This window comes from Diabrotica undecimpunctata, chromosome 1 (assembly GCF_040954645.1).
Source record: "Diabrotica undecimpunctata isolate CICGRU chromosome 1, icDiaUnde3, whole genome shotgun sequence".
Taxonomy (NCBI): domain Eukaryota; kingdom Metazoa; phylum Arthropoda; class Insecta; order Coleoptera; family Chrysomelidae; genus Diabrotica; species Diabrotica undecimpunctata.
The window spans coordinates 56,957,197-56,975,070 of NC_092803.1; the positions used below are offsets into that span (position 1 = coordinate 56,957,197).

The window sequence follows — 17,874 nt, forward strand, 5'->3', positions numbered from 1 at the left end:
AACGGCAACACTCTTAAGTATTACCCATCACATATAGCAACTCCCTGTATAAATTTAAACAATGAGTTATAACTACTTTTAAAAATTATCCAACCTCGTTTTATATATTTCTGTGTAAGAACGTGTAAGAACAAGAACGCCATAAAAATATTTGAACCCGACTGAAACGTGCCTCAGCTTGGGATTACCACGTCAGTCATGGAGTAATCGCTGATTTAACGATCTCCATTATTGTTTTATAGAAATTGATTTCCGTATCTGAAGTAGAATTAAAGCAGGTAAGTGAATTATGTGTCAATTGTTAACTGAAAAGCGCTTGTGATATTTTTGTATCTAAAATATTTATCTTATTTACTTTACATGTTTTCGTATTGCTCGCTCCAATAACGAGAAAACAACGATTTTTCAGGAGATTCATGTATATAATATACTTACCTAATATATATATATATATATATATATATATATATATATATATACTAGGTAAATATATTATATACATCTAAAGACAATAAGTGAAAATAACTGAAATCATGGTTCTTCTTCATAAGGTAAAGTCTTTCTTCTAAATCCGGGATCCAACGGCTCATGGAGTGGCAATCCTCACGCCAAACTTGCCAATAAGAAAAAGAAGTAAACCCAACCTATAGAGACTTGCATACTCATATGGACATTCGGGCGTACAATTCATTGGCGTGAGGAGAATTAGTCCAGGTAAATTAGGGACCACTCCTTCGAGCCCCAATGCTCCCCCAGATTATCTTCCACCCCTCCATAGCACGATGATGCGATATAGAGGCTATTTTCATCAAAATCCTTGCCATATAAGGCTCCTGGGTACAGCAATCTCCATATGAAATCTTTAGCGAATATTGCAGAAAATGGCCTGACCACATTTCGACGCGCCATCCTTGAAACTCAAATCCCAACCCATGATTGCCGTTCCACGCGCCGTTGGATCCCGGCTGAAGGTTGGTGATCATCATGATTATTTTGTATTCTGTTTACAACTGCTCTAAAACGTTGATTTGAAGAACACTTGAACCATTTTCTGAGATTAAGTAGCCAAGAGTTGCTCCAACGCTACATTTTTCTATAATCTTTATTTGAATGATAACTTGCAGAAGCTGGTATTTGTACCTTTCATCACATGGCCTAGATATTGCAATTTTCGTCTTTAGTTCATTGTTCAATTCTGTTTCTTTCAGGTTTCTTCGTAAAATCTCTTTATTGGTAACTCTTGGAGTTGCTTTAGTGGTAACTAAGTGGAGAGTCCACTTATAATAATTAAGCAGATCCGTCGCGGCCTAAAATTTCTAAATCATGTAAAATATCTTCCAAAAAATCGAAAAATTTTAGTGAAGAAGAACTATTACACATCTTGATAGAAAGTAAGAGTGAGATAGATGAGATGATATTGCTCTAGAAATAAACAAATAAAAAAGAGAGTTTTATTATACCAATGACTTCTATTTTCTACACACGACTATTTCCACAAGAACTAAAATAATTTTTCTTATAATATATTACCTTTTTTTGGTTGTATACGAGTATAGCAACATATTTTAATTCCTTTTCCTGTGACATACATATGCGCCATCCGTTCCTGGTGCAAGTACCTTTATCTTATACCTGGTGGCATAATTAGTAATAAACAGTTATTAATTATCTCATAGAAATTTTATTAATAAATAAGTTTCAATTCAGGGTAAAATCTCAGGATCGGACATCAGCACTCAACGTGTTAAGGTATATAATTCGAGTCCGTCGAATCTTAATCTTGATCATATCTAAATTATAGAAACATAATATTTTAGCAAGCAACATACTATTCGACACTCACTGCTGAAATATGTATGTTACTAAATAAACACGTAATTAATTAGTCATTTGTTACAGATATTTGAATCCTGTGTCGTGAGAAATTAATGCGTTTTTATGTTGATTATGAATAGTTTTTATTGCGATTTATTATTGTGAGTAATACTAAAATAACATAAAGGTTTCGTGGCTTTAAGACCACAAAATATTTCATTACAAAATCTATAAAACTATAAATTTCGTGGAGTATATATATATATATATATATATATATATATATATATATATATATATATATATATATATATATATATATATATATATATATATATATATATATATATATATATATATATATATATGTATGTATATGTCTGGAACGCCACGACCTCTATACAGTTTTTGTAATGATGTTTTGATGTTTTGTAATGCGACCGCTATTATGGTGGTATTTAAATTGTTGTCAGATCTTCCGTTTTTCTAAAAATCTAACGAACTTTCTTATTTTAAATAGAACAAACCTGTATATATTTTCCCTTTTAAAATTCTTAAGAAATACTGATTATTTTTCATGTAATGTTCCGTATACCTAAATGCCATAATTTCGGAGTTATTGCTACATTTACAGTATTGTCCAGTCAGAGATTTGACCCCTAAAAATAGTAGGAACACGCTGAATTTGGAACACGTAGGAATGCTTGAAGCAACCGGCGATTTTGAATGTCAGTTGCGCGCGTGAAATCAATATATTCTGATCAGAGTGTGCTATCGACGAAAATCTAAATGCGTTTTAAAGGTGAAAAGTGCAGCTTTCTTTCGCAATTTTTGTTTTTTGCAGCAAATGAAGTGGGTTTCTATAAATCTATTCAATAAATAAACGTTGCGCGATTTTTGCCATTTTTTACAATTCTCGTGGGATCAATAAAATGTATTACTTTAATTAACTGGTCATAATAAAATATCGATTTTTTAGAGACCAATCTTCAAAACCTGAAACATGAAATTTGAATTTTAAGTTGTGGCAATAAATATGAGGCATTTGAAGTATGACTAAAAAATGCAAAATTTAAACTTTTACATTACAAACAATCGCACGTCTCGGAAAATGCCTCCAAAAAAATGGTTTTTAGTGTAATTTGTAGCAGAAGATAGGTAGTTTTAAAAAACATATTAACGTAATTACAAAAGAGCAGTGTTAAATGTTTTAGATCGATGGGAATGTTAATTGAACATTGATTTCACGCGCGTAATTAACATTAAAAATGGCAGATTGCTCCAAGCGTTGTTTCTGACAGAACAGTTCATTCTACATAAAAAATGCTAATAAACATTTTTGTTCAAAATTATCTTAGCTACATTTTTTATTTGAAACATTTCTTTCTATGACAGATTCTTGGTAAATCAACTTTTTTTCGTTTCCCCACCTCTACGAGGAGGTTTTTTGGAGAAAACCCGAGAGTAAAAGTGGTAAACTTTTTTGCATGTTTTTGGCGTCCTAAAACTGACATTCTCGGCAAAATTCAGCTTGTTCGAATGATTTTTAGAGGTTAATTGGCATTTACGACTGGAGTAGTACCTTCCCTAAAGTTATCATATCACAATTAATATCTCCTTAACTAAGGAAAAATCCTTAGCGAATTGGTTTCTCGTACTCATAAAGAGTTTTCTTCTTTTTTTATTCCGATTTACTCTTTATGAGTACGAGAAACCAATTCGCTAAGGATTTTTGGTTAGTTGAAGAGATATGTTGTGGAATGCAATTTTAGATTCCCCATGACTCTAATAACATCTTTATCAACGTCTGTTTTGCCTTGCAATTCTTTGAAGGCACAGATTAAAGCAGAAATCTGAATTGGGTTCGAAAATTAGGTTACGGATTTATTTATCAGATGTCGCTATTGCGTCTAGATCGAAGCAATTTGATAGTTGCTGCTAATATGACAGGAAAGATTATTTTCACATTCAGAGCGTTTGTGAATAGCCGCTCCGAAGATCCCTTTTAGGGTGAAATAGCAGTATCTTAAAAACGAACCAAAAAAAATTTATGTAAAATATACAGCACAGGACATGGGTTTGTTTCATGAGGTTGATTTAAGCAAGAAAACCAAAGGCCATACATCATCATCTACTGTAATGCACAACCTAGATGTTCTGTGTCCAAATGGGAGAGCAATAACAAAAGAAAGGAAAAGGATTTAATGAACTTACTTAAGTTTATTCCGCCTGAGTTCCACAGCTTTTATTCTGGATTGAAATATAGTTCCGATACATTAGATGAGGGCTTATTGTAGAGCTTGTTTTAGTTTTCTTTATGGCAAATGTGAAAAAACATAGCTTAACACAGAAGTTCCTCTAGGAATATATTTTTTGTAACGGCAAATGTGCCTATACTTTTTAAACACAGAACTAGAATAATAAAACTTAGGTGAGATTTTTTCTTAAATGTTGTTTTAAGACATTAGCTTTTCCAAAAAAAAAATAAACTGATACATTTTTTTTACCATAAAAATTGTATTTTTTATTTAAAGTTAACTTTGACATGAGTTATCACAAAAACTCCACTTTGTGGCTTAGTCACCTTTGCCTCTGAGCCACTCAAATATTCTTTGAAAAGTATGAAAAGTACTAGTGTAACAATTTGCCCCTGCCATGTAACAACTTACCCAATCGGGGGGTAATTTGATACAATTTGCAAGACTAAATAAATATATATTTTTTTCCTAAAAGTGGTAAGTTTCTTGTAAATCTAATACTTAAAATAATTAAATCAAAGTGAATGCTTCTTACACCAATTGTTATGAGGTGCCTATTTTACATATTGAATGTACAAAAAAATAAAATGTAAATTTGTAACAACTACCCCGGTCTCCCCTACTTGTAGATATACATGCACATGGAGTTACGGTATCTCACCTCATTTTTGCCAGCCGCATTTTTTCATCTATGTTGTCAAATTTTTCGATTTCTTGCTCCGACTTCCTAGTCACATCGTTACTCTATCAATCATTTAGTTTAGAGGTATAAAACTGTGAATGACTGCGCAATTCCGGTTTTAAAAAATTCCGTTTTGTTCATTGTTCATTTAAAATTTTTAACCTGTATACGGTTTTTAAAAACTTAATTACACAGATAGGCAATTAAAATGGCATATTTATTTTTTCCCCACACGATTACTTAATTTTTCATTAAAAAAATTTTCTGTGAATTGAAAGTTTGGCAAAGTGAACCATACATTTAAAAAACTTTTCCTGAAAAAATTAAATTTTTTTGAACAAATCTATTAAAACTACATGAGTTCGTGCTATACATTTCAAATAATACAACCTTTTTAACCATTTTTCAAAAGTTCTACTCTACTTCGTTCTGTGGTTAGGGACTAGGGTGGGAGGCGTACCCCACTCCCACTCCTTGTCAGAGACAGACTGACAAAAAATGCTCTACATAGGCATAGGCTCTAGCATTGTTCCGTGCGTGCAGTGACTTCGGTGCTTTGGCTAATTAGCTGATTTATTATTTTTGGTGGTGTGGTGTGGTGTTACTTGTTAAGTATTTCGAATTCCGATATCTGATGAAACCAAATACGCTTAAATGGATTTGGATATATATTCTGATACCTATTCGTGCATGCATTGTCGTGCGGGTGAGCATTTTGTTTAATTTATTGTATTTTTAGTATTTCGCACAAAATTATTTAATTTTTTTGAAGTGATTGTTTCTTGACTGTATATTTACACATTTTGCTCTAAGTGTGACGTAACTTTTACAACAATACTCTAGCACAGTGTTTCTTAATCTTTTTGATAAGTGGAACCCTTTTTAGTAGTCACTTTTATTGTGGAACCCCTGGTTTGTTTCAATAGTATGCTTTTAATGTAACATTCTGTAAATGGATTATACGCAACAAAAATGACAATTATTTCAAAAAAATATTTATTTTCTTCAAAAAGTAATTCAAAATTCACACAACGGTTTTAAAATAATAAAATAACTTAAATTTACATTTACAAAACTTTTAAATTTTAATTTGAATGGGATGAATGACATTGCTTTTTATTATTACAAATATACTTACCTATGTATACTAATGTTTCAAAATTCTTCTAATTCTTATATTCAAAATAAAACTAACTTATAAGTCCAACCTGACTTTATCAGGACCTTAATTTGCCTTATTGTTTCTTTAAAAATTTGTTTTTGCCGGAAATGCGTAAATGAGCTAGCATAAATAACTCCAAATTGCAAAAAGAAAACAATCAGTAAACTAACACAATAAAGTGTATCTGGGTCAACACTAATACCGTGTAGGCCCTCCTCTACTTTTAAGAAGTTGCATTTATGCATCGAGGCATGCTTGATATCAAATGTTCAACAAAAGCTTGCGGAATATTCTCCCATTCTTCAATAACTTCCTCAATGAGTTGGTTGTGATTGGCAATAGGGGATCTACGACTTCGAATCTTTATATGATTCATGTCCGGACTGTTAGGTGGCCACTCTAATAATGGAATATTAACATCATTTAGGTAGCCAATAACGTGAGGACGAGCGTTGTCTTGCATGAATAAAAAATTGTCCAAGAAACGGAGCAAAAGGCATTACATGTTCAACAATAATGTTGTCTAAGTAATAATGGGCATTCATAGACCTCGTACGTATGGGGACCAACTCCGTACGGGCTTCAAAACAAATTTCCCCCCAAAACATTTTAGAGCCACTTTAAAGGTACTTTAGGAGAGATATTGCAGGTGGCAAACCTTTCTCCTCGCCTTCGCCAGACACGCTCACGACCATCGGGCGCTAGTCTCATCGGAGAAAAGAACTCGTTTCCAATCATCGATGGTCCAATTTTGATGCAATCTTGCAAAATTTAATCTCTGAATCTTGTGTTCTCTGGTAAGCAAGGATTTTTTGGCCGGTTTCTTGTTGCTCAATTCTGCTTCATGTAAACGTCTTCTAACTGTTCGAGACGATATTGCGACATTTCGAACATCTGCTAGTTCATTTTTTAGCAAATTGCTGGTGACTCTCCTATCTCTGAGAGCACGTTGTCTCAAAAAACGATCATCAATTTGATTAGTGCAACGTTTTCGCCCTTGCCCTGGTCTTCGATGGTAGGACCCTGTTTCATTATATCGCCTCACCTTGCGACTGATGCTGGAATGATGTCTTCCTATTAAACCTGCAACGTATCGCATTCAATCTCTTTCATCTAGGAGGGTCGATGCTCGCACTGCTTCCTCCATTGACAAATTTCTTTGGCTGTTCATTTTTTTATTTGATTTTAATGCAAATAAACTTCCAAACATGCATGTGATGAAAAATATCACAATAAAAAGCTTGTTTCTCACAAGCACTTTGCTTTAATCGGAACTTTTTATGAAAAGTGTAACTCACTTTTAGTCTAAAACGAAGTTTAATACAAATTATTGTTAAAACAAGACTATTATTAGCATACATAACAACTGTCACTGTCAAACAAGGTCCATAGGCAACTTGTCGTACAGTAAATTATCAATAAATAAAAATTATTGAGAAAAATGAGTGATGCGTTAATTTTGTCCAGGAGTTTATATTCCAATTTTGAGCGCTGTATACTTATCCAGTTGCTAATTGCTTGTTATTCTCTTTAATTGTCACTAAATCTGGTTGCTGGTCTATTTCTATTTCATTTATCCTCTCTGGATCTCCATATTATTAGTCTTCTAATTCAGAAGACTAGAGATTCAACCATCAAATTTATATTATATTAAATTTTATCAATAATATACGAGGTATGTCAAAAATTATGAATTTTGCTCTTACCTTTATATTTCGCATTCGCACTATCGAAAATTGTTATTATCAAAAGTTGTTTGAAATTAAAAACTATGTTGTTATGCAATTGTTACACCAATGCTGACAGGGGGTCAAATTGCCAAAAAATAATTTGTATTTTTTTTTTAAACAATAAGTGATTCATATTGACAAAAATCACATTTTAACTTAACAGTTATTACAAATGGAAACAAAAATGGTATATTCAATAGGCAAGTAACTTTACGCATGAAAATGCAGGTATAGGTACATTTTAAAATAGCAAAAAAATGAAACTAAAAAATGATTAATTTTTGCCTTAATAAAGGTACCTAATTAACAATGATATTTCTACTGAAAAAACACTTATTCTTAAACCTAAAGATGGTAAAAATTGCAACTGGTAAACATAGGTAATAATTTAGTCCCCTTCTTGGTTGGAACAACAATTTAATAAGCTAATTGTTGAAATATAAGATAGTTTGTTTCTAATTTAATTGCCGCTCGTAGTGAATTAAAATTTCGTTGACAAAGGCCGCAATCGGGCGATATAGACTTGTTTAAAACAATGAACAATTAATAATAACTCCCTTGTGCTAAAAGCGCATACTAAGCTGTCGGGATATGTAGACTTCACGAAAATTATAAAGACAAACCCTCTTTGTAAAAGGTTGCCTATTAATTGAAAGAAATATATATTGATTATTGATATAGATTCATTCTTCGACCGGCTTTCAGTCAATACACTCAAAATCACATTTAAACACATTTCCAATTTTTAAAGATAAATTGTCTCTATTTTCTAGTGCATATAAGTAATATAAGTTGTAACATAGTGTAGTAGTGAATAACTTGTTAATAAGTCAAAATAAAGATTTATTATTATGCATTTTATCTCTGATGCATATTATTTGGTAGCAGTTTTCCCAATTAAAGAAAAAATAATAATTTAAACCATAAATTATGTGTGTGAGATTAGAACAAGGATCCGCACACTAATCATATGTTTTAAATCATACGCTTCACTGTCACTTGTGTCACTGTCAGAACAAATAGTTTTATCTTTTGATTTGAATTTACTTTATTTGGATCATAGTTGGCGTCATTGTCACTGTCGTCAGCTTCTTGTTCACTTTCCGTCTCGAACTCACTCTCCATATATTTATTTTCATTTCTTTCAATATCACTATCTTCACTGTCTATTTCATCTTACCATCACATTACTTTTTCTTTATAATTAACATCAAGGACACTAATACCTTAGGAAGAACGATTCATGACTGGTGTTTACTTTTATAACGTTTGTACTGACGCGGAGTCAATTTGTCTCTGAAAGATACGTATCTCAATAAATAAAAATGCAAAGGTACTGTAAAAGATAAGAGGAGACAACATTTTGTTATAGTATCATAGTAAGAGACAACGACTGGCAAAATTCGTGGAGGTCTAATACTATAAAATTTGTGTCGCTGAGGTTAAGACTTTTTGACACCGCGTCATTACTTAAGGGTTAAAAAAAATTCTATAAATTTTTCTCAAATTACGGATATCCGATATCATGTTTATTTACTACAAATATGATAACTCTTGTTTTATCAATTCTAAGAAAAAAAGTTTTTCTACATAAAACAACTCTGCATAGTCTAAACCGTAAGGCTTCTTTCAGACGGACGATATTTTGTCGTTGTCGTACAGTGATCGTGTCGTGAAAAAAAGTTTGATTGCATTCACACATTCCATTTCTGCCACAGTAGTGCTTTGGACTGTTGTCTGGTATGCTGGATGAAAGAAAAAGAAAGCGTTTAATAGTGTTAGCATTATGGCATTGTCGCCGAAAATCTCGGAAAATAAAAAAATATTGGACTCATCTGCTTTTTGAAAAAAGCTGTGGACAACTTTGTCTCATTATATCAGGATTTGCAAGAAGACAACATACAATTTTTTAATTACTTTAGCCCTACAAGCCCATGGGACATTTTTAATGAACATATAAATCAATGAGATACGTAGAAAATTCTTTAAGAAATCAAATTCACATAGCTTCACAGATTAAAAATCGCCGCAACCAAGCTAATATCTCAAAAAATAGTAAAAGTACTGACACGTCTAACACTAATTTCAATACTGCCACTTCTGTTAATATTCCTAACAATATCAATGTCAATAATTGTTATAATTGTGTTATTAATATTCGTATTATGTAGACTTTTCTAATGTCTAAAACTTTAAAGTGTTTAATAAAAGTTCATAAGTAAAGTTTATAACTCGCAGGATTCCAGGACTCGCCTACGGCTCGCCCTGGAAACTTCCTACTCGTCTCGTAAAATATCACTTTCGGAACTTATTACGTAAATTACTATTTCCGTCGACCATCCATTTATGATTAATTTTAACACCCTCAAAATCATTGATTAATGACCCCCTATTAATGAATGATTTTCTATTAATGAACGATTTTATTATAGGCAACACAACATACATTGCTTGTATAATAATTTAACCACATTTAACGCTCTGTGATTGGCAGTGACCTGTGGTGTAGGCAACCAAACATATAGGTACCTATTTATATTCCCACTAAAAAATTATTTAAAATGACATAGCCGCTGTAAGTACTGTCTGTCATTGTATGTAATTATTTATCGTTAACTAAATAAAAATTTAAACTAAGATATTTTTATTTCTGAAAAGTTCGGTCGACGGAAAAGTTTTGTAACGAACTCGTGAATTAAAATGGCGATTAACAATCTCGAACATTAACGCACTCGCTTCGCTCGCGTCTTAATATATCTCAATTGTTAATCGCCCTTATTAATACACTTGTTGGTTAAATAACTATTAATATGAAATGTTAAAAATTATAATATTTTTAGAGAAACAATAACGCAAATTTTTCCCCTTTCAGGAGACAGTAAGAGGGAATGTTTAAGAAAAACTTTTACGTATTACAGTAAACGGTAATAATTAAAACCGTAGACAATAAATTTCTACTTTCCCCTGTAATTTGTCATGCCAAACTGTCAACGGAAGATTAAATCGCCAAGCTTTTTCATTGGTAGACCATTCAAGCTTGGTGATTTCGACGTAAAAAGATTCTCCTTTATGAAGTAAAATATAAACCTTATTAACGATAAAACATAATTAATATCAGTGCTTTTGGAATTCTGTTTGTCCTCTCATATTAGAAAGTATTCTGTTTTTTATATAGGTACTTCTGTTCTTGGCATATTTTATATAAAACTGGCTTATTCCTGTTTTTTCTTATAAAAAACTAATATAAGCATTTAATTTTCATGGTTTCTGAGTTAAACTTTTGTTTCGCTTCCATCTTTTTAGAGCTGCATATTTAAATAATGATTATGTGTAAGGATTCATATGCGAAATGTCTTCAATAAAGGATGAAGTAGCAAGTATCCTTTTTTTTATTCTCCGAATTTTGACCGACAACTTTCTCACAAGTAATCTTGTGAACAACATTTGTATCTAAATTGACGGTCGTATATTTTTCCGATATCTATACGGGGTGCGCCAAACCTCTGATTTTCTTTTGTTACAGCTAAAGAATAGAGTTAATAAAAAATATTTATAACAAAAATGATGTGTATTAAATAGGTCTATATTTTAAAATTATTTTCGATTATACAGGGTCAGTCGGAACAACGGAATGAACCAAAGTCGTGTTTTTTTAAATGGAACGCTCTATATATTAAAGCATTTTTGAATATATTTTTCAAGTTGCCAGATTGCAACAGATGTCTTTAACTTTATTATTTATACTGACATTTTACTATTTACTTTTAAAAATTGTTTTAAAACTGTTTGCTTTTTCTTTTTTCGTAATTCTAAAGTATTAATTTTTTTGAATACCTTATTGCTTTTGCATATGTTTTATTTTTAATGTAAATTTCAACACTGCCAAACACCAATATTTCATTTTGTCAAACTCGTTTGAGGCTCGAAGTATTTGTATAGATAGTATATATATATATATATATATATATATATATATATATATATATATATTATATCTGAAGTTAATAATTTTCGAAATATTTACACTTTTATTGAGTAAAATGGTAATATTCAAAGGGTTGTCGGGTTGTGGATTAGATTTCAGAGGTAATAAAAGTGTTAATGACATGTCAAAATACTATAGAGCGTTTCACGTTAAGAAAATAACATTAGGCTTAAGGAGATCAGTGTTGCGAAAACTCTTAGGCATGCGGTTTACTAGATTGTCGATATATTTTTCGAATTTCCATTTTCAATTAACATTTAACTGTAAAGGCAGAATAACAACTGAAGAACCACAAAGCCTTATTATCATTATGTAGTCTCAGAGAACGACATAAAATCGCTGACATTGCACACCGTATTATTTTAAGTTGCAATTAGTAATTAAATATACGCATTCCAAGCGGTCCGTTTATTTGCTTTTAAATCTTTAATAGCCGGCAAAGTGCATGATTTAAGTAAGCAATATTTTCTACTGATTTCTATGATTCATGGTATATGATATTCTTACCGAAAAACAAATAAACTGTCGTTACTGTAATTAAAATAAGATAAAATAAAATTATCTTTTGTAAATACTATTTATTTAATTAAAATCATTTTCCCTACTTTTCATCTCTTGTTTCGAATGGACACTTTTGGTCAATTACGTTAAAAAACAATTATTTAATTCATGTCTGTGAAAACGAAAATACAAATTATACAACCATGAATCATGCTTGTGTTCATCGTGGCATCGCTGCGCTTCTATCGCCCATAAGAAATACATGGCCCTATCTCCGCAATGTTATTTTCTTAACGTGGAACGCTGTATAGATTGTCGATATATTTTTCGAATTTCCATTTTCAATTAACATTTAACTGTAAAGTCAGAATAACAACTGAAGAACCACAAAGCCTTATTATCATTATGTAGTCTCAGAGAACGACAAAATCGCTGACATACGCACACCGTATTATTTTAAGTTGCAATTAGTAATTAGATATACTCATTCCAAGCGGTCCGTTTATTTGCTTTTAAATCTTTAATAGCCGGCAAAGTGAATGATTTAACTAAGCAATATTTTCTTCTGATTTCTGTAATTCATGGTATATGATATTCTTACCGAAAAACAAATAAACTGTCGTTACTATAAATTAAAATAAGATAAAATAAAATTATCTTTTGTAAATACTATTTATTTAATTAAAATCATTTTCCCTACTTTTCATCTCTTGTTTCGAATGGACACTTTTGGTCAATTACGTTAAAAAACAATTATTTAATTCATGAAAATTCGTGAAAACGAAAATACAAATTATACAATATACAACCCTGAATCGTGCTTGTGTTCATCGTGGCATCGCTGCCCTTTTATCGTCCATAAGAAATACATGGCCCTATTTCCGCAATGTTATTTTCTTAACGTGGAACGCTGTATAGTGTCATTTTTAAGTAATTTAATATCTTCATGTAGCAATTCAATATACAGTGATCACTATTTTCAAATACAAGATTTCCTCATTTTTTTTGGTAGAGAATATGTATTTCATTTTGTAGAGAATATTACAGCCTTTTTTTACTATCAGGTTGTATATACCTACCTAACACATAACATATTTCGTTTTGTAGATAGAGAAGAGAAGATCTATAGATTTTATGTTTTTGCTGACTTTGTATATCTAACTGATATGATATAATATATTATGTTTTATTCTACAAGAAAAGTGGTTAGAAAATTTAAACAGAAAAAGACAAAAAACTTTCGAATGTTCTCAAAGAAATCACGCACAAATTTATTGAAATGTTTACAGTTTAGATGTGCAGACGAAACTATTAAAAATATTAAATGAAAACAAACAAAAGTCTTTCTGAGAACTACTTCAAAACTCTGCTGACATGACACGTTCAAACAATTATCAAAGTTGGCGTAAAAAATATCGGAACAACACAGTGGCGCCTGATCCTAGAAAATCTGAGGGGACTCGCTCGTCATAGTGTTATAGTGTTAGGATGATGATGTAATATATATTGTATATATATAATATATATATATATATATATATATATATATATATATATATATATATTCATCATCATCATTTTCAACATATTCTACCGATTATGGTGCAGCCTCCCTAACATAGTCATTCTTCATTTTTGTCCACGATTGTCTAAAATCGGTTTTCTGTGCCATGTTGTACCGGCTTGTTTCCTTATGTCATGGTCCCATTTTAAATTTGGACGTCTTCTTGGTCTCTTGAGGCCTCTTGGATACCACAGTGTAATTCTAGTGGGCCACCTATTGACAGTTCTTCTCGCTAAAAAATTTCCCGCCCACTGCCGTTTTAAAGATTTAATTCTATGGATTACATCAATAACCTTTGTTTTCTGCCTGATCCATTCTATTCTTTTTCGATCTCTCTTTGTTATACCGAGCGTGCATCGTTCCATTGACCTTTGAGTGACTTTGAATTTCGATATCATCTCTTTTTAGTGTCCAAGTTTCGCAGCCGTATATCATGATTGGTAGTATATACTGATCGAATGCTTTTTTCTTCAGGTAAATTGGCATCTTCGATTTAAATATAACTACATTTCTACTCAAAGATGCCGAAGCCAGTTTCATTCTTCTTTTGATTTCTGGAAGTAAGGAGCCAGATTTATGTATTAACTGTCCAAGGTATACATACTCATCTACTGTCTCAAATGCAGTGTTGTTTATTATTACATTTTTGACATCCACTAGCTCATTGTACATGTTTTTTTTTATAAATTTTTACCTTAGCTTTGCTTGTCTGTATATATTTGCTAAAGTTTCTATGTACGGTTTGTCAATGCCTTGGTTGGTCAAAGCTTCTATTGCTGTCTTAAGATATATTGAATCGAAAGCCTTTTCAAAATCTATGAAGGTTAATGCTAGCGGTATTTCATATTCATTAGCTCTACTCATTAGCTCTCGAAGTGTATGAATATGATCCATGGTACTGAATCCACTTCTGAAGCTTGCTCTCTCGACTGTGCAGCATCTAATGCGTTTGTTAAACTGTTGTTAATGATCTTTGTGAATCTTGTATATGATTGGTAGTAGACTTATAGGTCTGTAGTTTTTGATATCCTCTTTGCTACCTTTTTTATTAATGAGAATTATGTTTGCTGTATTCTAGTGGTCTGGTATGCATCTCGATCTTAGGCAGTTCGTAAATATGCCTGCTAAGATTTTCCAGGTTTTATTGCCAGCGTATTTAAGCTATGCAGTTCCAATGTTATACCATCTATTCCAGCTGCTTTGCCGGTTTTCATTTTTGTAATTGTCGATTCTACTTCTTTCCGGAAGGACTTCTGGTACATCTTCTTGACGACTGATTACTTCTTCAAGTGTATCAGGGGCTTTGTATAGTTCGCTGTAGAATTTAGTCACGAGTTGTATTATTTCATTTCTGTCTGTAATTCTGGTGTTTTCGTTTGTTAGAGCATCGATTTGATTCTTCCCAATGATGAATGCTTTTCTTGTTTTCTTATAGTTTTTTTCTGTTTTCGATTGCATTTTCTACCAGTATTTTATTGTATTTTTTATGTCATCCTTCATACTTTCTCTTATTGTCTTAGAAAGTTCTATGTATTGTATTCTCTGTATGTTGCTACTTACTTTCATTTCCCTTCTTTGTGTTAGCATTATTTTAGTTTTATCATATAGTTTACTATGTTCATTTTGTTGTTGCGGGCCTCCGATTTCTTTGGCACTATCAAGGATGATTTCCATTAATTAAGAGCTGTCGATTTGGTGATGTAATCTTTCATCAATTGTCCTTTGGTATTTGGTAGTGATCTGAGTTTTCTTTTAAATTGATAATATTTATACCGGTTACTCTTGGTTATGTGATTCATTTTATTTTTCCTAGTTTCAGATCTAGAACAATTTTTGGTCTGATTCTATGATTTGGAACTATTCTATGGCCGCTGTCTATTTGAAATTTATTTATTACACTGACATCTTTAACTGTAGCAATCTTGTTGGTTAGAACCAGTCAAAACACTAATGAAAATAGATAAAGAAAAAAAACTAGGGAAATTTTGCCAGTGCGCAACCACTTACGTGAGCACTCAAAATGACCGACTTTTTTGGGTACGATCAAGATGTTGGACACAAAAGACCGTAAGGTTCACTTGTGGCACTTGTAGCGCGAAAAAAGTAAATCTGTCGCTCTCCCTAGATACAAGTTTCCCAAGCTACACGGATCTCCTCTAAATATTTTATAAAAAATTTTATTGGGAATTAACCATAATTTTCACTTCGGAAATCAAATTTTCTACATATAATACGTTGAATAACCGGGAGCTGGAATATTAATCTATATAAAGATACTACTACTATCTATATGAAGATACTAGTAACGAAAAAGATGGAACAACTGACTGGAGGCACATTAAAAAACAGAGTCATGTCTACATAAAAAGAAGAAGAAGAATGAAGATACTATAGTTACATTATAAGTTTATTTGGAGGTATTCAAGGTTTGGTCAAATAAAAAAGTACTGGAAAGGGTTAGTAAATAAATCCTAATCACCACTATAATAACAAGAAAACTGGAATACCTAGGCCATGTGATGAGGGGACCAAAATATGAAATTTTGAGACCCATAATATATACACATCGGTTTAGAACGTCTTTCGACGTTGTCCGATACCTAAACACCATCTCTTCCTATCTTCGCAGTCGTTTGTAGTTAAATTTCTTTCGCTCATGGACTTGTTTACGCCGTGTTGCCATTCTAATCTGGGTCTTCCTGTTTTCCGTCGACCTATCGGTTGCCATTCTATTACTTTTTTGGGGAGTCTTGATGCTGGTATCCGTTGAACATGCCCATACCACCTTAATTGTTTCTTCTCCATATCTTGAGTTCTATTTCCTTCTATTCCCATACGTTGTTTTATTACATCATTTCTGATTCGGTCTCGTCTGGAAATACCTAAAGATCTTCTCATTGCATCCATCTCTACTGCTTCTATTCGCTTTTTGTTCTTTTCACTAATTCTCCATGTTTCAGCGCCATAAAGAAGAGTAGTTTTAATCATGGTCTCATATATATTAAATTTCCTTCCTTTCGTTATCTCTTTACTCCACAGTATACCATTGAGACATCCTAAGACTTTCTTTGCTTGAGTGATTCGTTTTTCTATCTGAGGGTCTATGGGTCTATTATGAGACCCATAATACAGGGAAAAATTAAAGGAAGATCTGTTGACCGAAGGCAGAATTCTTTATTGAAGAATCTACGTGATTGGTACCAATGCTGACCGATTGATTTATTTAGAGCAGCAAGTTCAAAAATAAAAATAGTGATTATGATTGCCAATCTCCGTAGGGAGATGGCACTCTAAGAAGAAGAAGGTGTGGTGATCACGACTTCGTCCACTACTTTCCACAATATAGCGTAATTTTCCCTTGACTGAATCTCGTGACCAGCACACAACAGTTAACAACCCAATATTTTTTGCACTTATATTTTCTAATGATCTACAGTATTTTTAAAGTATATGACATGATTTTTTACCGATTTGTTTTGTTTCAGGAGATAAAAAAGATGGTTCAGTGGATGCCAACATGAGCAAAGATTATTTCAAAAAAAGACTTATCAATCAGCGCGAAGCCGTATACGCACAAGCCCAAAGCCAATTTACCAACGCTGACACAGAAGACGATGCTTCCCACAGTTCTTGTACCACTTCGGCCTCTACCAGCCAGACGGAGGAGCAGAATGATTGCTCCGAAAAAACCGAAGTCGAGAAAAAAGCGAGTTATATTGATTCGCGGGGCCACGAAATTATGCAGAACATTCAATATAAAAGTAAGACTATCATTTTGAACGACTAAACTTTGTATTTTTTATACGACAATTTACGACATAAGTTAACATTATTATATAAATATGTTACGAGCCGGCCGCCTTAAAAAAACAAAATTGTAGGGAGCACACATATTTTATTTAATATAATGTAGTTTTAGAACTTATTTAGAATGTTCTATATTAAATGAATAAATTCATATTACATATATATAAATATATATATATATATATATATATATATATATATATATATATATATATATACATCGGTTTAGAACGTCTATCGACGTTGTCCGATACCTAAACACCATCTCTTCCTATCTTCGCAGTAGTTTGTTGTTAAATTTCTTTCGCTCATGGACTTGTTTACGCCGTGTTGCCATGAAAGAAGAAGAAACAATTAAGGTGGTATGGGC

At 32.1% G+C, this 17,874-nt stretch overlaps 1 protein-coding gene across 6 annotated transcripts in view; it reads left to right on the top strand.

Annotated features, from left to right (window-relative positions):
• LOC140449555 (uncharacterized) overlaps positions 1–17,874 on the top strand; it is a 100,402-nt gene that overhangs the window by 44,368 nt on the left and 38,160 nt on the right. For 4 of the 6 annotated variants that reach the window (XR_011951830.1, XM_072542759.1, XM_072542766.1 and 1 more), the window contains exons 1-2: positions 5,323–5,461; positions 17,183–17,458. Coding sequence is in view for 5 of the 6 variants with exons in the window: in XM_072542759.1 (XP_072398860.1) it covers positions 5,410–5,461; positions 17,183–17,458 (328 nt within the window). In the remaining variant the exon portion in view is untranslated. Of the gene's footprint in view, positions 1–5,322; positions 5,462–17,182; positions 17,459–17,874 lie in introns of those variants that run through there. The other 2 variants (XM_072542779.1, XM_072542774.1) reach the window with 1 other exon arrangement.